Source organism: Molothrus aeneus, chromosome 10 (genome assembly GCF_037042795.1).
Source record: "Molothrus aeneus isolate 106 chromosome 10, BPBGC_Maene_1.0, whole genome shotgun sequence".
Taxonomy (NCBI): domain Eukaryota; kingdom Metazoa; phylum Chordata; class Aves; order Passeriformes; family Icteridae; genus Molothrus; species Molothrus aeneus.
This window is the reverse complement of record NC_089655.1, coordinates 14,292,744-14,316,768: the sequence shown is the minus strand read 5'-3', so window position 1 is coordinate 14,316,768 and position 24,025 is coordinate 14,292,744. Positions and strand designations below refer to the sequence as shown.

At 44.2% G+C, this 24,025-nt stretch overlaps 1 protein-coding gene across 3 annotated transcripts in view; it reads right to left on the bottom strand.

The window, feature by feature from the left end:
- FGF12 (fibroblast growth factor 12) overlaps positions 1-24,025 on the bottom strand; it is a 219,299-nt gene that overhangs the window by 47,045 nt on the left and 148,229 nt on the right. For all 3 annotated transcript variants that reach the window (XM_066557065.1, XM_066557064.1, XM_066557062.1), the window contains one exon: positions 23,012-23,115. In XM_066557065.1, the coding sequence (XP_066413162.1) occupies positions 23,012-23,115 (104 nt within the window). The remainder of the gene's footprint in view (positions 1-23,011; positions 23,116-24,025) is intronic.

Below are 24,025 nucleotides of genomic sequence, written 5' to 3'. Positions count from 1 at the left end.
TATCTCCATCGTTTGAAACAATTCTTCCCTTTCTAGATTACACTGAAGCCAAAAGGATGAGCCTCTACATGTCCATAATGTTTATTTTGCTCATTTTTAAACAAAATTTCCCATATTCCCCAGTATGAAGGATTTTTCCACATAGCCTTCATAAAATGAGCAGATGTCTGTGTGTCAACAGACTCATGATTTGGGATGTCACATCCTTCAGCAGTCTGGGGCACCATTTCCTACTTAGATGCAATTGCTTCATTCTGCTTCCTAAACACTCACTGTCTCCATCCTCTTTGGCAACAGATTAAGTGATGAAGAGCACCATTCCTTCTCTTTATATACTAGGGGCTAAACAGCATTTCAGTAATTGTTTTCCTTTCTTTGTTCTTTTTTCTCTCACTTTTTTTTTTTTGATGGTCATCTCACTCCTCTCTATATTGGTAATTCTCATTTCTCCCCTATACTTTCTGAGCAAAGAGCAGTACCTTTCCTCACTGAATCACATTTTGCATTTTTATAGACTTCCTGCCTGTAAATATTTCATTTTTTATCTTTGTGGGTTTTTCTGGGTTGTTTTATATTATTATTATCATTGTTACTATTATGGGTTGTTGCTTTAAAAAAAAAATCTCTTAGACTAAATGCCTCCCCTAGCAGACTTTTCCTAGGTCTAGTATATTAGTTATACAGCTTTTTACCTCTCTTACAAAGAAAAAAAATCCAGGCCACTTTTGTATTCAAGTGCAGAGTTTTACAACCTAGTTTGCCTTTATAACTAGCTTTCTTCACTTTTATAAAATAATAAATCTTAGTTACAATTGAATGTTTAGCCTTCCATCTAATTTGAATTGAAACAACTCACGGTCTCTCACCTGAAGGTCACTTTCTATGTCTAAGACTTCTATAATAATCTCAATAGTTTGCAAATCTGCACTGCTTTTTCTTAGTTTAATAACTATTTGGGAAAAGAAATCCATGAATTATCACATCCTGGTAAATCTGTGCCCAGCATTACGAGCAGTATTTGTTCTCCAACATCTATTCAGAAAATGAAAATCTTTCAAAATGACATAATTTCTGATAGTTTTTATCTCACCAATAATGCGACTGAGATTTGTGGGTCTCAAATATGCCTTAATACAATGAAACACTTTTTTTGTGTGTGACTGAGTTTAACCTAGAATAATTTCATCACAAAATTACAGCCAAATCTCATTAAAGCAGGCTGACTACATATCTCTGCACCTCTGCCTTCAGCAGAGCTCATTTGAAAAAATTCTGACAGGCTGTATCCTGCTTATTCCTGCTGAAAGAGGGAATTATTTTCCCAGTTAATTCCAATTAAAATAATTAAATCATGCAAGCTGTTATGCCCTAGCAAAATTCTGTATGCAGAAGTGTTACTGGTACCTTTGGCTGCTAAAACTGGGAATGGAACAGTGCTGCCAGGAGCAGAGGGAGAGGTGCCTACCCCAGGACAGACCAAAACCAAAGCCCTGTGTGCTCCTGCTGCTGGAAACCTGCTCTGAGGCTCAGGGCAAGGATTCCTGCTCCATGGCAGGGCACTGGCGCTGGAGCAAAGCAATCCAGCATCCCCTTCTCCCCCACGTTCTGCACAGCCCACTCCCATCATGCCACAGAGATTCAGACTGCCTCACCCGGAGCTGCAGTGAGTAATTCTCACTTTTCCCTGGTGAAAATAGAGCTGGGCTTGTCCGTTCTGCCTTCCCAGGGAGATGAAGAAAGGAGGTGCTGAGGCACCAGCCTGAAACACGCTGCTGCATCTGTGCTGATGGGCTGCTGACAGGCTGGGACAAGTCCTTGTGCACATCCCTGCTGCTTTTTTGAAGGTTCCCTTGTGCCCTTAACGGAGAAGCTCAGCCCCCCAAAAGGGAGCAGGGGGTGTTCACAGAGCAGTCACTGCTGCCTCAAGCACCATGATGCTTTCCCAAGAAAAGTGGCACAGGAGGCAAGTAATGGACAGCAACGGAGGGGAAGAGTTAAAAACCCTAATAAATGGAGGCCACAGAGCCTGCACACAGAGCAGGCACAAGGAGATGCTCTCCACCTCCAGCCACAAACACAGCAAAAGGAAACCAACCACATTCCCCTCCCTCCCACAATGAAGTCCAAGTGTCAAAAGTCAGGAATGCAGCACATGCTGTTCCTCTAATGAGCTGGGAAAACATAAACATGGCTTGTCTACAAGCTCCTTTAACTAGTAGATTTTAAGATCAGATGCACCTGTCTTCGACATCTACAATTAATCCAAAATCCAGCAGATTTTGGAATACATGCAGCATAAACCAGAGACAGTGCTTCCAGGAAAAGCCAACACGTAAAAAAGCTGGGTTAAAAGAATACTGTCATTGCTGAAATGAAAAGCTGCCAAGAGATCAGAGCATGGAGCTAGGATGGAAATGCTGCCAGCATCCTTCTTGCAGGACTGCTGCAGGCTCTCATCAGATCTGTGACTGGGCTTTACAGCAAATCCCAACATCTTTTTCCAGAGAAGATGCTTAAGAAGCTTCAGGGCATTTCACTTAAGCACCTTCTGCTAATAGTTAATTTGTGAGACAGACAGTTAATTAACACACACTTGGTGGATAATAAAAGCTTTCTCCAGCTTCCAAATTACTTGGTCTTTGCAAATGAGAGGGCTTTTTCTTCTGTCACAGCAAAAATGTCCCTTTTACAGGGGTATCAAAAGAGAGGGTACTACTAAGTCCTGTCTTCCCACCCTTGGTTATGGGCCAGGTCAAAGGGACACATCCCTAGCAGTGCAAGGACAGTGATTTCCATCACCTACCTGTATTTATATTCACTACACACCTGGAAAGCTCCATTTTCCAGCTCAAGTCACTGAACCAGTGCACTTCCATCACCGGTTGGAACTTCCTATGTAATCTGCAGTGTTTTACGTTCATTGCTGGTTTCCTGAAAACATCCCCCTTCTTAGCCAGTACAGCACATGACATGCTCAATTTTCTCCCTTAACAAATGCCAACACCTTTTCCTCTCTTAACATATCCCCTCTAACTCAACCCTCAGCCCCAGAATTGTTTCTGTTGCCCTTCTCTGAATTCCATCCAATCTCTGAGTCATAAAGGAGGATTTATTGGACAAATGATCCACTTTTAATAATGCCTTCTGCTGTATAATTTCACTGCTGAAGCTAACTCAGGCACCTTCTGTCCTGTTGGATTGTGGCTTGGAACAATCCATGACAGCACGTCTGGAAGAATTCTGCTGAAAAAACTCACAGTAGCAAAAATGTCAGATACAAAACAAGAGGCAACAGCCATACAGAAAACTTGGGTGACTGGGGGAACCTGTCAGAGGAAGAGCAGGGAGACAGCACTACTGCCTTTAGTAAGTTTTGCTCTGTATATGGTCACAGGTCTATACACAGAAGTTAAACAATTGCAAGCCCTCAGCCTGTGACCCCTGCTCCCTTTAAACTACGTGAACAAGTGGGAACAAACCCCAAGTTGTAATAAAAACTCACAGATGGTTTCTGGAAACCTTTTAATTAACACAGCAGTTTCCAAATGAACAAGACAATTTCTCTCCCTTCTCACTGAGTAAGAGCAACAAATAAGCTCCCTTTAAAGGCAGATCATCGGGAATGTTACCACCTCCTTCTGAAACAAGAGTGCAAATTAAGTGGCAACACTTGTATTATCCATGATTGCAGGATCATCTCAGAGCGCCTGGGAGGAGGGCTGGTGCATACCAAGGGAAGCAATGCACAAAGGAACGTGTTACTCATTAAAACAGTGAGTATTGTCCAAGAAATGGGAATGCTGCATGGACTGTGTTGGGCAGCAGGAGCTGTACCAAGTCCTAGGCCACACACCCCTGGCAGCAAACATTTCTTAGCACAAAGAAACTGGTTTCTCTGCCATTCAGTCTGTTCAGACTGAGTTTCTATCCTGGCAATAATGACTAATAGTCCTTGTCAGCAGTGACTGATAATATGTCCTGGATGCAGACATCAGCCAAGAGGTGGAGATTTATTAGGGTGGTATTGAGTTGGACAGAGAGGAATCTGGACGTGGAGGTGATAGGTTTTGCATGACATAATGAATCTCTTCCACAACCCACTCTCTCATGCCCAAGTCTTCTCTGTCCTTGCTGTCACTTTCCTCCTACTTCTCACAAAGGAAACTATTAACACAAATGCAAGTATGCAAAATTTTCGGGCGCAGGAGATTTTTTTATTGTTGTTTTTTAATGGCAACCAGATTGTTCCTTCAAAACAACCAGGACTTCCAGCAAGTTAATAGCCCCAGTCTATATCTGAGTGCTTTATTAAAATTGCTGTGCCTCCCTGTTTTTTCCACCTGAAGGCTGATACTGCAATACAAAAGACATTCATGTAGCATAATGCAGAAAGAGGCCCGTATGCTCCTGAGACACTGAGCACTGATTATTAACTCTCTTTTTGATTTCTGGCTTCCCTGCTAAGTTTTAGTAGTCTTTGCAGATGGCTCTGAACCTTTCTGCTGGAATATTTATGCACTAGCTTATTGTAGCAGGTTGCTCTGCTGCTGCACTTCTTTCCCCAGGTCTGATCTCAGCAACACATTTGCATTTGCACTTTAAAGACATCTAAAGACATTGGATGGCTTTATTCTACTCTGTGGTCCCCTAGCTTCCAGAGCCAGGAAGCCACTTCAGCTGAGTCTTCCAAACCACCTCCAGAGACATCTGCAGAGACCACTAATATATACCAGGGATGCCAGGACTCAAAAAGGGAGGAAATCCCTCCAAGAAGGGAAACTCCACAACCTCCCTGAGCAGCCTGTGCCTGTGCTCAGCCACCTTTACAGTAAAATAACATTTCCTGGTGTTCAGACAGAATCTCCTGTGTTTAATTTTGTGCCCACTGCCTCCAGACCTGGAGCCAGCTGAAAATTCCAGCTCTGCCAATAAAGTTTACCCCATTGTTTCCTAGGCCACTGGGCTAATGCTGCCAGCACATGTGCCATTGAGAGAAAAATCTGTATGAAACATGATGAGATAGGAAAGAGAGCTCAATAGCTAAAGCAGGACAGCAATAACTTTTCACCATGATTCAAAGTAAATTCTCAGGTCTTCCAAAGACATTTTCTATCCCACTGCTCCTAGACCCTCTTGAATATTGGTTTCCTTCTGCTGGGGGTCCATCTAGATGAGTATTTTGTTGCTGGTAGGGATCAGTACTGGCTGTACTGGTGCAAAGTTTAAGAACACTGCTGGCAGCCCTGAATCTCCAGCAATCTGTGGTATCCTTTACAGCCATCACATATTATGTGAAGAATATCTTTTTTCTCTGTTTTGAACTTGCTAATACTCTCCTGGAAAATGTCACAGATACTCAGACAGCGAGGTTCACCCTCCTTTGAGAATTCTCAGTGGGGCTGTGCTTCCAGGGACTCACCTTGATGCTTGAGCTCATCTCCTCTCTCTTGTCTGCACGCCAACCTTTATGACACTTTAACTGTCTCTAGGACCTGCTTTGTCCCACTATGTGCCTACAACTAATTAGTTCCCTATTTGCTCTGCTCTGTCACATCACATGAAACTTTGCAGGTCCCTTCCAAACTGCTGTGAGAGGACAAGCAGTCAGTCAGAATACACCGTCCTCCTACAGGATGGATGAAAACCTTCCAGTCCTGGCTCAATCGCTTCATTAAAATATTGCTCTAGGTAAAAATGACTCAACCAATTTTGACAGGGGCCTCACAGCTTGCTTTCCACAGAACAGGAGGGTTCAGTCACACTTTCTATCTTGCAACTGCTTCCTCAAATACATCTGCAGGTATTCCAACACTAAAGGTGATGGGATATCCCTAGGAGAAAAGGGACAGACTGACAAAGCTACAGAGGTGCCATTTGTCTGGGCAATGAAGGTGATCTAAAAAAACCAAAAAAAAAAAGATGAAAACATGAAAATAATTGAATGTCAGAACTTAATTAGGAGTGTATATTTCATTTAGCTGAGGTTGAAAAGGGCATGGTCATTGAATTGCTGAAGGCTGAAAACACCCAGTAACACATTTCCCCTTCTCATTTATTCACTGTAATCTACAGACCAGGTTAAATAAGTCCTCTTTTGCAATTTGGACAATTACTTTCTGCTGACTCTGCTGTCACACACTAAAGAACTATTCATTGGCTTTTATTACAGAAAAAACAGAAAAGAAACACAAAAAACCCCAAACCCATAAAAATTACTGGTAGGAAATTTTAAAAAGGTATCTAATCAGGAAATAGCATCATTTTAGATGCTTTCAAACCATAAAAGACTGTAGAAGGGGAAAAATAAAAAATTGCAAAAACTGCAATTTTTTATTGGATTTGTGAATAATCCCCCTATTTATTGAAAAAATTGCTTCTAAATCTTTATTTTTCTCTGAATACGTATATTTGAGAAGTCAAGTCTATTGTGTCCGTCATGTATTAAGCTAATACATTAATACATTAGCTGATTTATCTGAATGGGCTAGAGTCATATGTAAGCCCACTTTTTCAAATGTGTAAATCTGGTCTGTGCCCTCAACATTTTTGTTCCGACAGCCTCAGAGTTACAATTTACCTACCAAGCATGCACACTGTACTTGCTATGCAATTACACATTCTGAGTGTGGAAATCGTCTTTGTCCTACTCAGTGTGGATTTAGCTTTGTACAGATGACAATGTAGTTCCTCTGAGCTATTCCTCCTTCCTTCCTCCAAACATTTTTGAAAGGAAACGTGGTCAATGTTTGCATTAGAACCACAAGAATACGGTCATCTGCGATGGCAGTTTTAAAAATTACACTGCAGCTTTGAGTAGTGGAAAGAAAGCAAGGAAGCAGCTGTAGCCAGGCTGCACAGAGCTCACCATGCCCCAGCAATCATTGCATCATTGGCTCCATCACTCGAGGACTCTATTTGGATGGTCAAACTCTTAAGCACAGCCATCCGTTAGCCCTGGGAAGATTAGACAGACAGATGGCTCCTACAGAGAGATGAGTTAGGAAGATGCAGGGAGGGATATTTTCATCACATGGATGCTGCCAAGTTTTGCAGAGCACAAGAGGTGCCCTGAGGTCTAGATCAAAAGCTAATCCCCCAGGATCTTCTGAAGAAAAACACTTCCTCAGTTCAGCCAAGAACTTGACCAGAGGAGTAACCACAGATACAAGATTTCCTGTTGAACTGAGGATATGCTTGTGTCCCTTATGACTTAGTTACTGTATAAGCCCCAGAGATAACCAGCTTGCACAAGATGAATATGAACAGCTCCTGGCTCCCAGTGCTAGCAATGCATGGAAATACAGCAACAGCCACTGCAGCCTTCTCTTAGGAGTGTTTTCAGTAAAAAACCCAAAGAATAAAAGTGAACACAAGAATGTACACAAGGCCACCAACTTTAAAACACAGTCAGAATGCCTGTCAGCTTTTGCTCACTTCATGTAGGTTTCAATGACTCAAGATTCAAGAGCTGCAGGAGGGAAAGACCATCATTGATAGTTACATCAATGTTCACAGAAACTGTGAAAAACTATTAACCATAAAGCATTTTACAATTTGAAGGGACACTACTGTGAGCAGATTATACCCAAGTATTTGAAGATATGATTGATGACTACAGGCACAAAGAAAGGGGACACTGTGAAAGTGAAGATAAATAAAAGGACATAATGACCTAAGAAGTGTATGCTGCACACTCTCTTGTGGGGTCTTTGGAAAGATGTACAGGCTTCTCTGAGAACTGTGTGGCTGAAGCTTTTGTTGCAGAGCACACAGCCCTTCATAGCTTCCTCTTGCTGCCCTCAGTGCCACCCACCACCCCTGCTGAGCATGGCAGTCCTCTGCTGTAGAGGATAATTGATCTTTCCCAGGGAAGACGCTAGGAAGGAGATGAGTTCATACCCTGCCACAGATTTCAGTGGGGTCTTACAGCTTGACTATCTTGGTCTCTTATGTTCTAGAGACTTCCAATATTCACTACCCTTAGAGAAAACCTTGAAAACATCTCCTGGCTATAGAAAATTTCTTTCGGACAGTCTCCAAACAAACGACAAGAAAGAGAGTCCTACATGATGAGCACAAAACTGAGCTTTTGAAGTCTGTAAATAAAAGGGGAAAGAACTGCAGGGCTGGTGATTACTTTGAAATCTCACTGAAACCACAGGGAGCTGCAAGTATATACAGCACCACTGGTAATGAAGTAACTAGGTGTCAGAACAGTAATTTAGCTGAAAAAGATGGTATCTAGCTTCTGGGTTCATTCTTTCAGGTGGTGTCAGGCCAATTTATTCCATTTTGAAGTCAGACAGTGATTTCCCTACTTCCCTGCATCATTCCAACTTGACAAACCTGAAAACTAAGTGATTCTTTTTGCCATTTCTTTTAATGAATAATAGAGCTATCTCGAATAGAAGCTGCCTCCAAACACTGCTCAGGTATTGGAACACTTCTTTAGTAGAGCAATGTGGGGCAAATAGGTCAAATAGGGACAGGATGGCTGAACTCAGAGAGAAACCTAGCTAGGTTTGGAGCAATGTCAATGCAAGCGTCAGGTGTGAGAGACTCGTGTGAGCTCATCTCTTTCAAAGCACTAACAACCTGATAGGAAAAGGACATGTGAAGGAGAAAACCTTCTGAGGTAAAGAACAACGTGAAGAAACCTCATGCTGTCATGTAGTCACTCTCTTATCTACTCAAGCTCTTGCACAGTGCCCTTACCACAGCATCCAGCACCTGTCAATCACTCACACGCTTATCTCCACTCTGTCTCCGTGGCAGCAAGAAAGGAATCTTATCTCCACCACATAGAGGAGCAGCTGAGGCAGAGATTAAGGGCTCGATCTGGTTACCTCAGCACAGGTTTCCAGTGCCATCTAAGATGTCCTGGGGCATGCATGACATGCACAGGGCTGGCAGGTAGGACATAGGTCCCAAGGGAGATCCATGGTCTTGTGGAAGGCAGGCAGGGGATGCTGGCACATTGCAGAGAGAGAGAAATGTCCAGGTTTAGACACCTGAACTGAATAATTGAGTCACGGCAAGGCATTTCTGTGACAGCAGGGAGCTGAACCCTACAAATTGTCTTAAGAGCACCCTAAGTACAAAACTCCCATCTGCAAAGAGGGACACAACATTTTTTTTTTAAATGTTGACTGCAGGCCTGTTTTATTACTAAACAGTACTAGCAAGTTTTGTGTGCTTGGGAGTTAAAAAAACCAACTACTGATGTCAGGAGCTTGTAAATTTTCTTCTGGGCTGAGTACAAACATCCACCCACACCTTTTAGCCGCTATCAAGAAGATCCCTATGGATCTATGGAATATGGAGTTATTCTTTGTCAAACTCAATAAAAACACGGATTGTCATACAAGGGGCCAGAATCAGTATCAGAGCGGCCTTTGTCCACCAAGCCCACAAGCCCAGACCTCATGCTGAGAGGTGAACATACTTCATTGTGGCAGTATTCACAGAAAGACACTTTCCTTTTAGCTCATGGCAAATCCCTGATGACGATTTAGGAGCTCATAATGAGCTTATGGAGGAAGAATGAAAGGATGCTCAAGGTCGCAGCACCCATAGGAGTGCTATCAGTCTTGACATGAACAGCAAATAAGGTTCCCAAACGACTGCCAAATCAGAAATAAGCTGTATGCAGAGAAGCTGTGCTGGCCTTGCTACAGGCTGGCATTTTGGTGCATTAGGCTGAGGACAGACTTGCAAAACCACCCCAGCAATTTGGACACTGGGCTCCCCTTTGCAGCAGCTCAGTGCACGAGGTGGTGGCGAAGCACAGCCTGGCAGCCCTGGTTGCTGGAGCAGCTTCCTGCAGCCCCACAGGCATACCCAGGCATCCCTTCTCTGCATTTTGTCCTCTTTGGGTTGGACTATGGCCATGTGCCTTGCAGGTCCACATCCCAGCTGCCACCTGAAACACAGGTTTAACCAAGTAACCCCAGGGACGAGTCTGATTTCAATCCTTCCTTCTGGGCTTCCCTCTGAAGATAAAAAAACATGCATCAGACACAATCCCCAGCCACAACAGGTACCCTCCACGGTATTCACAGCTTCAACAGTGAGCAGAATCTGATCAATGTCTTAATTTACTTAAGCCTCACAAAGACTTGAAAGAGGAGAATTATTTTTATATTATCATTCTTTTGTATGTGAAATCTGATTAGAATAATCCTGGCAAGGCAGAGTGATAAGCAAATGGAGTAGTGAAAAAATGCAGTTTTGAAGAAGGAAATTGATTTCCTTCCATCCTTCCAAATTTGAATAATAAACTTTCACAAAGACCTTCTTTGTACAAAACTCCTGGAGATGCAAGAAACTATAAAATACTCTGCTAAACCTTTAATAAATTGTCTCTCAGAGCTCCTTACAGAGATTGTTGCACTGTGCAAGTTTGAGACATTCACACTTGGAATCCAGAGAGAAAGGCTTCTATGGGGATACAGAAATATTTTACAAACTACTTGAAATTAGCCGGTGTCATGCAAGAAGCTGAGGCTATGGGAGCCTGGGTGCTTTGCCAAGGAGTTACAAACCAAAGATAAGAGTGGCAAACAGCCACCTTTTCCTTTTCTACACCTCTCCTTTCTTGTGTAAAAGGTGGATAATTCTCTCCTGCTTCTGGCAATCACTTTGAGCTTTCTGGTAGACAGGCCAATCTTGCTATCACATCCCAGAAAGACACAATAATTTCCAGTTTCCAAACCATTCATATTTCTAATGAATTACCATTTTTTCACCAAAATCATCAATCAGTATTAACAAAAAACATTCACAGAAAATTCATACTCCAGTGCCTCAAAAAGGAGTTGGTCTTCCACACATGCAGTGACATGAGTATGCACCCACTCACTGGACATTACCCCAAGACTGGGCAGGAGTCTCAGGGATGCTAGAATAAATACTCATCTCAGTTTACTAATGAATACCATGAATACCAGTTGGTTTGCTCCAGGTATGTCCCAGTGGTAGTGACAGCAGACACTAAAATACATCCTTCAATATCACAGAAATTGCACTGGTCCTTCCACCATTGATTGCCTTGATATGTGATGCTTTACAGCCATGCTTCCACCCCTGAAAAAAACCCTATGGAATAGAATTTTCTGTTGAGTCCCACCCAATCCACCTCCAAGCAAAACCACCAGTTTAGAGCTGTCCCACAGCTCTCATTAGGTCTCTGGTCATGCCTGGATGGCACAAGATGCCCTGCAGAGGGGATGACACAGTGCATAGCATTGTACCAGCACTGCAAAGCACTACTGAAGCTCTGAGAATTCCAGACAGACTGCCCAGCAATCCACCTGGATGCTATCTAGAACTCAACCTAGCTCTGAAAAACCAAGTATTTCAGCACAGTCCAAGATGTTTTCTCAGTGGTCAGAGAGCTCACTCTGCAACTGTCTCTGCTACTGTTTTCTTCCAGCTGTCACTGTGAGTGGCACTTACTGAAGGTGGACATTGAGTTAAATGCACCCACAAGGGCCACCCTTACATTCATCCCAGTGAGAGCAAGGGGATGTACTGAGTGCTCAATACCTCTGAAAGCAGGGCTTTAAGCTATCTGAAAATCCATGCCTGCTTTTGTTACTGCAAACACTTTTCTTGCAAGACCCAGCTGTTCAGCTCCTGGGGGCATCAACAATTACCAAGTGCTTATTTTCAGAGCACTGCTGCAATCCTGAGCTTCTCAGGAGCAGTTTCTAATTCTCCACCTGCCATCTTGTGAAGCTGACACCGTAAACAGCCCCAGCTCCTCGGGTGGCTGAAAAAGAGATATCTGTGGAGCCCTGAGCAACTGCACTTGACATATGGTATTAAGATGTGCAAGGGAAGATGGCTGGCAAAGCACGACTCTCCTGTGGTTCTTTTGCCTGCTCCCATTATCCTCAATGATGATTGCTAGGGACATAAATGCTGAGGAGCCAGAAAAGAAATGCAATGGGAAGACAGAGAGAAAAGCAATCCCAGCCTACACAGCACACAGCTTTGAAAGCAAACTGATTTTCTCAGACACAAGATACTACACAAATATGTTGTGCTGCTGCTGATGCACCAGTTCCCTAAATAATCACAGTGATACAAAAGAAAGCTTGTGATTAAGGCAAAGTATTAGGATCAGGGACAACAGAAGGCCTAGTCCAGTCTCTACACATGACCTTGGGCATATCACATCACTCCTCTATACTGTTTCCTTAGCTACATGATGAAGTTTGCCAGTTTGAGTGGAAAATTATCAGAGAGAATGGGAGAGCCCATGAGGAACTGACAGGACATCCACAGACACTTCCTGTGGACAAGACTGTGGTGAGCCTCTATGAAGATAGACAAGCAGGAGGTAAAAAAGACACGGGCTATCTCTAAGGACAGCATAGCCAGTGCTGTTTAGGAACGGCTTCTGTAGCATGCCAGGAGAATCAAGGAGAAGTGCTTTGTCCAGCCAAAATGCCCAGAGCAGTAGGAAGAGGTGCAAGAAGACAGAAGTTGCTTTGGACAAGCCAGTGTAACAGCTATGAGACCTTTTCTCCTAAGAACTAGGAGGGCAACAACCAGCATTTTGGAACCCACTTGTTGTACATGTGCACAGCACTCTCCTCCTGAGCTGGCTGGATCCCTGGCAAAGGTCCTGCTTCCAGCAGTGTGCCCTGCCCTGCTGGGAAGGAAGGGGCTCTGTGCAGCCCCCTAACTGGCATGGGAATAGACACAGTACAGAGGACTGGGCTGCAGGGAACAGACAGCAGGCACCAGCTGCAGAGGGTGATGGTTCTCCTTGGCACCAAGTACAGTCCAATGCTCAAAACCCATCAGCTGCCCCGGCTCCACCACCAGCAGTTATCCAGCCTTGGGAGAAAAAGGGGAACCTCTGCAGTGCACCTGAATCAACTTAGAGCAATATGGGACCATGTGAGGACTCAAGCCACCAGAAGCAGAAAAGTCACTTTAAAGGCAAGTCTGGCATGAGTGCGTGGGCTTTGAACACTGAGCAGGAACACCAAGAACTGCCCTTCTCAACCCCTGCTTGCTTCAGGTTCCTGCTGTGCGAAGCAACAGGCCAGCCCAGCCACTGTGCTTGAGGGAATGTCAGAATTAAGCTAAATCTCTCTCCTCATCTCACTCTGCATGTGTCTACAAAGTTGGACATTATCTTTCTTGGTGCTTCCTCACTCAACAGCCTTGTTCAAAATCCTGAGGTTCTATTTTCTTCTCTTCTACTTCATTCTTACAATGACTTAGTGGTGGGAGAGAAAAGGCTGTGCAGGAGATTCATATTGATTTCTATCTCAGGGGGTTTTATAAAGAAGCAGATAATCTTTGTCTAGCTGCAGTCATTGCTCTGCAGTGTTCCAGACAGCAGCTGGGAGTCTGTAAGGTGTGCATGCAACTTCCAAGGGCTGCTATCAATAATGCATTTGATGCACAGCCTTCAGCAGCTGACCGAGGAAGTGTCTTATAAAGAGAAGGAAATCGTTTGGTCTTCTCAGGAGGAAAGTGGTGAGGGGACAAAGACTTACCATCATTGTGTCATGTCCAATTTATGTCAAGAGGTTGTTCACGTTTCAGAAAGCTTTTAGCATAGGGCTGGTGCATAGGTATGTATTTGGAGGATTAGGGCGCACATTGTGAATACCAAAATACTTTCAGCTTTCTGCAATCCCCTAACTTGTAGGGAAGAGCTGCATGAAGGGCCACCACTGCTCCAAAAGCACTGCTCCTCTGTACCTCAGATACCATCAGTATGTGGGAGGTGGCAGGGCACCCTCATAGTGTCCTTACTGCCTTCTCAATGGCTGAGACGTTGAAGCACCTTATTAACCTGTGACTTATGTGTGTGTGTGAGGGATTTTTTGATTTCACAGAGGAATGATTAATTTAACGTCATTTAAACATTTCAGGGCTTGTCAGGCTTTTCCACAGAAGAGTAGAAACCTCCACACAACAAAGTATGCAATCCTTAGTTCATCAGCAGTGAAGAAGGTTCCTTTTGTTAATCAAGCACAAGCTGTTGAGAAGGCCACAGGCATAAGAATACATAGTTTGCATCTGCTAAGATAAATCTGCTGGTTTGGGTATGTTGTCCAAAACACACAGATGTGAGAGTAAGAAGTGGTAAAGGAACAGGAGAGAGGATGACAGAACTAAGGTGAGCAGCAAAAGCTGCTGGGAAGTGTAACTAAAGAACAGCAAAACTGCTGCAAGCAAATGAAATTAGTCATGAAAGATTAAGCATGTAACCTAATTGCAGGCAGAAAGGTGATGATACACCATAAAGGGCCTAATGGGTACCAGTCCAACTATGATTACTTGGTTCTCCAGTTCTGCAAGCAGCCTAAGAACAACTGCTGGTGCAGCAGAGTGTTTCATTTCAGTTTGGTAAAGAAGCACCAAGCTGCAAGTGAATCTGAATCATTCTGTCTGGGCTCAGCTTCCAGTGAAGTGAGGATTTTCTCCTCCTATTCCTGATGCAGAAGAGGCCATGACTTTAGTACTAGAATTCTCCAAATCCCAAATTTGTCATAATCCTGCATCTGTATGATTACACCCTCTACTCCCTCCTGCACTGTGTGGGGCTGGTGGCCATCAGCCATGGCCCTTGGGTCACTAGGCACTTCTCTAAAGGGGTCCTGAGCCCACAGGCTGATGAGAATTCCTGACAGCACAGAGAGCAATGTGCAGGCAATGTGCCCTGCTCAATACCCTGCACTGTCACAGCTTCCAGGGCAGAACAAGGACCAGCTGGTGGGATGAAGGAGCTTTGTGTGTGTTTGAGCTCACATTAATGTGTGAAACAATCTGCTCTGCAGAATGTTGGGTTAACCTAACTGGCTGCAGAGGGTTTGGGATGATTGCTAAACTGATCTGCTCTACAGAAGGTCCAGGGTGAAGCAAAGCCTCTATTGTAATAATGATTGTCTTGTGTCATCTTTCTGCCCTGAAGAACCAAGGATCTCTGAATGTGCCTGTCCCCATGGTGTTGGATGGCATAATCTCAAAACCCTGTGGGCCCCACCCTAGAACCATCCCGGAGGCAAAAAAATACCATGGAAAAAACCCCAAGTGTTTCAGCAGATATTAATTAATTCAAAATTTACAAGTTGACTAATATAATTAAACGCCCTAGAAATAAACAACCAGCAGATCTGACACACGCAGCCATTTTCCCTTGAGGCTGTCATTTTAGTCTCCCAGGAGGGTTGGGCATATTTTTTAAGAAGTCAGGCCCTGTGGCAGTGGAGGGTGAGCAGGACAGGCTCTGCCTCTGCTGCAGGCTGTGCCCTCCAAGCCCTGTCACAAGGCCAGCATGCACAGGACACAGCTTTGCAGTGCTGCTCTGGCACACCTCAGGTGCCATGAGGCCAGAGGCAGGGACCAGGTGAGGCTCAGGAGGCCCTGGAGCAGACACAGGGCTGTGTCCTGCTCTGCTGCCAGGCTGCCTCTGGGCAATGCTGCTGGCAAGGTGCCCCTGAGCTCCTCCCTGCTTGCACACAGCTCACAGCTCCTGGCACAGCCCCACTGGCCATCCTGTGCCTCTGCAGAGCCCAGCACGCTGTCAACACCCAGCACCTCCCAACACATGGCAGCAGGGACAGCAGCACACACAGACCCCTCCCAGCCCATGCTCCCTTTCAAGGATGCATGCACTGCAAGAGAAGATGGGTAGATTTGGAGTTTCCTTGCAGCATGGAGTGTCTCATTGAGAATGATGCCAGGAGAAGCATTTGGAGGAGGCTGGTGTTCCCCACAGCCTGTGTCTCTGCCACAGGGGTGAGCAGGGAACACAGATTCACAAAAGCACCAAGGTGCCATTCTAGCACTTCACTGAATTGCTACACACGTTTCAGGCCAGGTTCCTAACTCCTGCTGTGCACGTCTACTTCAGCAATTTCAGGAGGTTCCTGTGCCAGAAGCCAGCCCTGTATCTTGGGATCCATGGGAACAAAAGTCTCTAGTACCTGAACTGAGTTACAGTGATCCAGAGACCTCAATAAAATTATTTTTGTTTTGCAGATGCTTAGGACATTACCCTTTGACAGCTAAGCAGGGATAGTTCAGGTTCCCATCCAGGCCTTTCTGCTACAGTACCCTGCATTCCCCACTGTTTCAGCCAGTCTGTCTTGAAATAGCCCAGGGACTTGGCCTCTCTTCCTTTTTCTTGGAAAACACCATTACAATTCAATGTTCCCCATTTCTGAAGTTTTCTGTCACTTGGCTCACAGTTATAATTACATGCACACAGTCAGTAAAGTTTTTTCCTTGGATTTTTGGCCTCTCTCCTGCTTTCACCTCCAGAACTGTTAGTCACTGTTTGGAAAAGGCACACCATTTCCTAGTTTTATCCATTCTGTATTTGAGTTTGGCATTATTAGAAAAGAGATCCAAATCATTTCATTAACACACACCTGACCTCAGTCAAACATATCCTCACTCAAAACTTCCCTTGCTTCTTTTCATATCAGTGTCCTGGACTCAGGAAGGACAATATTTGTCCTCTCTCCACTACAAAATAAAATGTTAATGACAGACTGTAACCCAGGATATCTTGGAGTTTTGTCTAAGTTTCACTTCTGGAAAACATATAATAGACAAATTATTTGATAATAACTTATTGCCAAAATAGACACTGGATAAATGGCATTAAAAACAAGCAAAGCAGGCCAGAGAGTTTTAGGAAAAGGCAAATATTAGCCAGGTAGTGGAGGAAGGAGCTCAGTTACCAGCCAATCCTGCGTCCCCCAGCTAGCAAAAGAATGGCAGCAAAAGGGACTTCTGCTGAAAATACCTCTCCAGAAGGATACTTTGACAGTCATCTTTTGGGTTTTGCCTGCTGGGGTAAATGCTCCACCTGCAAATAATTTTTGCTAAACAGGGGCATCACTGCACACTGTCCTGTCCTCAGTCTAGACATGTGTTAAGAGTTTCCTTCCAAAATCCAACTCAGACATTGCATTGCCATTGACTGTTCTGCTTTAACCTCATCATTTCCCCTACAGTGACTGATCACACACAACACACAGGACAAAACCAGGTAAGCTCTGTGCAAGGCTACTGCTGCTCTGCACCTGCTCCAAAGGCTTTTCCTACCTGCTTATCCAGGGCTAGGCCTGTCTGGCCTCAAGGAAATCAACAAAACAAACAACGTGCAGGAGATGCCAGCCTCCACTGATCCATCTCTGGTTTCTACTCTTGCCTTCGCTTCAATTTACAGCAACCCCTCCCTGATGGTGTTTTACCCTCCCTCCACATTTCAAGGGAATCATGTGGGATTAAAATGCTCCACCAAAATCTCAACATTGTGTTCTGATTTTATTAGGAATGATAAGGCAATATAAACCACTCCAAGGTTCTTTCAAAATGGGAATCTGTAATGTTTCTTTGGGGAAGTATCAAAATGAGATGAGTCAGCACCTCTGGAGCATTTTCCCCCAGTCTTCTTCCAAAATGAAATTTCAACAAAAGATCATAATTCATTCCAACACTGACAGACCACTGCTCACAAGGGGAATGGCCCATCCCTGCTCCTCAGCTGGTGTTAGGCAGACCATTGCATGTTCCTGACTATCCTGTGCAACTAAGGCTAAGAGAATAATATTTTCACTGAAGCTTACTTATCCTTTTTAATTTGTATTGCTATCATATAAGACAAGGTAACAGCAGCTAGGAAAGCAGGATTAGGCCCTGCTGTTACTGATTTTTTCCTCTGAAGGTCTCTTGCTTGAACAGGAAAGTCTGATCTAACTCATTCCAGATGTGAATTCAAGGTGCAAAGCCCCTTCCTCCCTTTGGGAGCTCTACCACAGTGCTGTGCTGGGAAGTTCAGGGAATACAGTCCCCCAGCAGGATGCCAGAGGAGAAACCTGCCCCCAAAGAGCCACAGAAATGCACCATGCTGCTCTCCTCCACCTGACAAGCTGAACAACATGGATGGCAGCATCTCACCAGGGGAAAAGGGCCCACTTTATTAATGAGAGCTGCGTTAACAAGTTTCCATGCTACAAGGATGGCATGGCCAGGGTGCCTGCCAGGAGCTGTATTTTAGGAACATTCGATGCAGGGCAGGAATCTGTTCCCAGGGGCTGGCTCTTCTCAGGACTAGCTGCTTCCTTGAATATTCATTCTGTTCCCATATTTATGAAAAATTCAGGGGACAGGAGGAGCTTTTTATCTCCCAGTTAATGCCTTCATTCAGTGAGTCCCTTTAAACAGACAGAGAAGAAGAGTGGCTACTCTGAAGAGAAATTAAAGGCACATTACATCAGTCTCATGCTGTGCTTTGCCTTTGAGAGACTTCTCTGCCCCTTCACTGACCTGGCTTCCCAATGAGGCCTGTAAACTAGGGAATTCCCCCCAACAAGTGTGCTTTCTTACAAGGTTGTCAAAATGTCCAGGATACCTGCCTGGCCTGTCTGTACTTCTGACCAAATCAACCAGCACCACTGGAGATCAAACAGGAATTAAAGAAATGGCATTGGCAGGAGCAGGTTTAACACCCCAAGCCTATCAGGGGAGAGAATGCAGTATTATTGATTCCAGCCCCTGACCTTGGAGTGATGTAAACAGGAGTGCAGCAACCCTAGAGGAGTTGTAGCAAAATAGTTATAGCATTGCAAGCAGATTAAAAATACAGTTAATATACATACTTCCCCAGATGCTTGTTCATTATTATTCAAGACATGTTTATTATGCAAAATGATAAAACAGAAAAAAAGGAGAGGAAAAGAAAATGCAAAGAAACACTGAGCTTTTAGCATGACTGGGGTTTTCTCAATGCTGCTTAGAGTTTTTTTAATCATTCCCTTATTAGCAGAAATCTTTGAAGTGATTCAGGCTCTAATTTCAGCATTTCAAACTCATAGGTTTATACTGAAAAATCATAGTGAGCTCCTGTAAGTGACCCATTTTTTTCCTCTGTATTCTCTATCTCTGCTAGGGTTTTCTACGTCTTCCCAATAAATTATGTATCACAATTTGCCATTTCAAAAATAATTAGAACTCCAAGTTAAACAACAAGGAATATCTGAGAGCAATACATTTTCGAAGAGAAGTGTTTTGCACTTGGGGCAAACCCAATCCCAGCTGCAATGCCACTGAATTATAGATATCATCATATTGAGAGATGCACTTCCAGTGTACTTGGAGTGATTGGGTGGACCTGGGGAGACTCTACAGCCCCATGGGGAAGATCTGCTCCAGGAAAACCAGGTTTGCCTCCCAGGCAAAATACTTCACAAGCACTCCCTTTCCCATGCCCCTGTATAGGGAATAACAGAGTGGAAAGCTGGGAAGCAAGGGGAGAAACTTCACAAAGTTACACAGGAGTGGAAATTAATTTGGGAGTGAAACTATTAACTCCAGACAGACAGGGGAGCATGTTCTGAGTCGTCTTCTGTTAGGATTATTCTGTAAACTCACAGGAGCAGGACAGACCTCTTTATTCCATGTTTCTGAATCCTGTACAACATTCAGCCCCTGGTCTCAGAGTCTTCCCAAGTGCTGAGGCACCGTAAGTTATACCCACTGCCCTTCATTCATTCTGTGCAATTTTACTTTGGCTTCAAATGCTAACAGTGGATCTTCAGGAGAGTCAAGCCCCTCCCCATAACAGGTGCTGATTGAAACCTTTGTGCACCCTCAGGGAATTTACAGTTGCTGTAATTCCAGGAAATCCAAACTGAACACACCAATGACTCCCCAAGCTTGCTATGCAGACACTGGCTTGCATCCTACTTTCTGCAAATCAGGATGCCTCCAGCTAAAGCATGATTTTCTTGTCTGCTTATCACCTAATTCCCATGTCGACCTCAGAGACAGCAATAACCTAGTCTGGCAGAAACTAAATCAGGTATCTAGTGTGAGTAAGCAATGCACAAGTCCCAACCTGCTTCCCAAACAAAGGAGGTTTAGCATCCAATAAATTTAGGCCTCTAAAGCTGGCTAGGAATATATGGTTGGCTTCAACCCAGCCTGACACTATCCCTGCCTGAACAGATGAGGCAGGGATGAGGAAACTCAATGTGGCCAAGCCACCAGAAGATCTTGCAAGTTTCTAGGAAATGCTGTCTCACCACATTTGGCTTTAGAGGACTCTACTCAGCCCTACTTTTGTGCTAATCAACACAAGGAAGACTTTTTCCAGGGGCTGGTTATTCTAAGCCCATTCATTCAAGAGCCCATTGGCCTAAACTCAGAAGGAGCTGGCAGAAGCCATCCTTAAGACCGGGCTGATAACAGCCTCTGGTTTGATCCAGGGCAGAGGATGTCAGCCAAGACCTCATCTGTCACACAGAGATTAAACATCACTAAAAACCCCACAAAACAAAACCAAAACAAACCCACAGTGATGATGTGTTCAGTTGCAGCATCAATCTGGGTTCAAGAGGAGCAAAAAGACCCCAACCCAAACCAAAAACAAACAAACAGAAAAAAAACATTACCCTGGACAATTTTATTTGAAACTAGTCCTGGATTTGAGGGTGTTCTAAGAAGTCCTTACAGAGCTTCCACTCAGCATGGAAGGCAGCCAAGCAATTCATTTCTCAATTGGCTCTGTGAGTGAACAGTATCTGTTGGGAATGTTGACCCATTTTTTTCAGAAATCCCCCAAAAAAGGCTAGTGAAAAAAAAACAGGTACACACACAGAGAACAAAGCTGTAGTTTAGGGTCTGCTAAGCAAAGACCAGGGACAATAAGTCCCCTTGGTGTAGTCAGCAATGAGGTCCAGGCACCATGGTCTGGGGACCCTCACCCCACAAGGAAACCTGCAGCATCCAAAAGACACTGCCTAAACAGGTTGAGCTCTTTTCAGACATATCTTCTTTCATGGCATCCTGATCTCATTCCTTGTCCTTTACAATGAGCTTGACCTATACTCCCTGCTCCTAACACACTTTATCCCCAAATTTTCTATTTTCTTGCTTTGGGGTTTGCTCCCAAGCACCGTGAATTCATTGATTTACTGCTGTAAGACAAAGACAGAGCCACCAGTCATCACAAGGAAATTATCCAAAAAGGTCCATCACTCTGGAGTAGAGCATCACACATTTACTGCAAACAGAAACCTTGGATCACATTGATAAAATGAACAGTTTCACTCTTATTAGCTCAGACAGAGCTCAATGCCATCAAGCTGTGGCATGTAATGAGGTTCACTTCATTAACCACCGGCCATCACAGTGCATCCTTCCCCATCAGCCTTCCCTGATTAACCTTCCTACTCAAAACAGGCACACTTGCTGGAAATAAGCAGGCCCATTAAATCTCCCTCATCTGAATACATGTGTGATCTGGTGCCTTTTAGGATACTTGAAATGACTAACAGATGTGTTTCCTGGACAGCATGGTCCTCCTGCTGTCTACCACCTCTTGGTGTGTCCCTCCCACCCTTTATATCGTGTCTGACTATTACTAGAGAGAGAAGATTTTTCTCTGCATCTCCTCTAGTCTCTCAGCTGTCAAACATCATTTTTTCCAACTCTCTATTTCTTTTTCCCAAGACCCACACCTTTCCCTCCCCTGCACTACTTATTCAGAAAACAATGACCACTCATTGGCCCAGGAGGACCCCGTTGGCTGGCTGTGGCCCTATGACACACTCTGATTTCCTGCAATCCTCATTTACAGGATACTGATGGTACAAAGAGTCTCAGCACTGGGCCAGAACTGTGTTCTGCACAGCAAAAACAGGGCAAAGCATCAGTCCTGAGCCCCTGACAATGTGCCCAGAGGGACACACACGCAATAATGCAGTACCACACTGTGCTCGGTATTACCTTTAGGACTTGATAGCTTTACAAAGAGAGGAAGTTTTCATTGTTAGTAAACCAATTTAATTTATTTAGAAGCAGTCAATTATGTTTACTGGGCTATGAAAGAACAGGAAGCGTCTGGCATCCACAGAGATCCAGACTGATCTCTCTGTCTCTTCTTGACAAGCAGCCAGTTTTGAGACCTACCTCGCCAGGCGTACTAACACCTCCTCTTGCTTTCTACCCTGAGCTTCTGGGGAGACAGAGCCTTGTCACAGCCCAAGGGAAAAGGGGAAATCTCAATCATGTGACCAGTATAAAACTGACCAAAGATGGAAGATAAAAGTTAGGAAAAATTGCATAGAGCAACCCAAACTGCTGTCCTTTCAGTGGTCCCATCGTCATGCTCACAACACTTCTGAAGCAAAAGTGCCCAGACAAGAGCAGAATCACTGCACTGTAAATTTACACAAAGGCAGATGAGATTAGAATCTGGCTATGCTCTGTAAAGCTATCATAACCATAGAAATGAGAAGTGTATTATTAACTATCCCTTTTTACTATGTAGAACTAGAACAAACTTATTTGAAGCATAAAAATTCTGGCAAAGGGTTGCCATATTTAATAAATCACCGAATCAATTATTCACTGTGAAAATCAATTACTTACTTTAAATGAGAATCTTATGAATAACCTCATGCCCTTTCATGCCATCTAAGAAAGTTATAAGGGAATTAGTCGGCAAAAATTGCTGCACTTATCTTTTATGTGCATTAAAAAGACCACACAAATACAGGGAATTTCTGCCAACAGAACAGTCCAGAACCCTTTTAAGAGAGTCAGGGTACTGCTGTGGATTTACACTGCAGTCAAAAGCAGAGTATGACCCATTGGGGTACCACCTATGACCAGTTATCTGGGTGCAATTCAGAAGCAATCCCAGTGAGTCCATGCCATTTCACAAATGAGAAATCAGAATATGACCAGCCAACTCTATACAAACGCCTCAACAACGTGACCTACATTAAGTACATACTTAAAGGAACCGAAAATGTATCTTCACAGGTCAGGAAATATTGCCATGAATCTCCATGGAGACACTATTAAGTGAATATTGCATGGCCTTGCAGCAGCTCCCCCCGCTGCTGCTTTTAAAGGTTTGCTGATCTGTGACTGTTTTCAGCAAAAGCTGGAAGTCCCAGTGCAGTCTGCTTCCTCCCACCTACAAAACTCCAGGAGCCCAACAGTGCAAAGTACTCACTGAGCTGTAGAGATATCCCTCAGCGTTCATGGCAACGTACAGACCTGCCTTCACCCCTTGGATTGCCACCACGCGAAGACCCACAGGAATTAGATTGAAAAGGGCTGTGGAAGGAAAAGAAAAACAAATGTTATGGACACGTCACCCTACATGGCCACTGCTGCTTTTGTCCCAGGGCCAGCCCACCCCACTCCTGCCTCTTCACAAAAGTGACTGCACTAGGATCAAGCATCCTGCTTCCAGCTACAAGGAAGAACTGCAGCCATGGAGCTGATGGTGAAAGGAAATTTTTAAAAGTATTGAGTTTGGCTGCCTCCCAAATGCCTTAACACACCCATCAGTCTGTCTGATCACTGCCTTTGCAATGCCAAGGGCTCATCCATGCTCCCAAGCAAGAGCATCACGATGGCTTTCTGAGGGCCAGCTGAGCCAGGGCAACTGCACATAGACAGACTTTGCCTGTGGCAAATGCAACAGCACAACTCAGTTTAGCTCCCCCTGAAACACATTTAAGCCTAGCCACACTTTCCTGCATTTGCCATATGCTAAAAGAGTACACAGACAACAACTATGGCCAGAAGAATGCAAATTAACTTGACTGTGTGCTTGCCCATGTGATCCTGGGCTGTCAAGGGAATGAAGAAACTCAAGAAGAGAGAGTGCTTCACTCTGGGACATCAGCACTGCTCCCCATTCAGGACCAGCACTGGAGAGGACAGAAGGGGACAAGATCTTCTATTATTCAGTTTTACTGCAGTCTTATTGATTAAAGCATTGCAGCCACTTCCTCTCAGTTAATTACTTTATTGCTTGATTCCCACCCAGAAGACCCTGTATCTCATTGAAAGACTCTCCCCATGAGTATATACATTAATGTGCTGTCAGGCTTTTGCTACATTTCTAACAGCATGGGCTCAAAGAGGAGACTATTATCAGCACTCATAGACTGAGCACTGAAGCATTAGCATGGCTTTGTTTCTACTGAGCTTTATAGGACAAGAGTATTTAGATGTT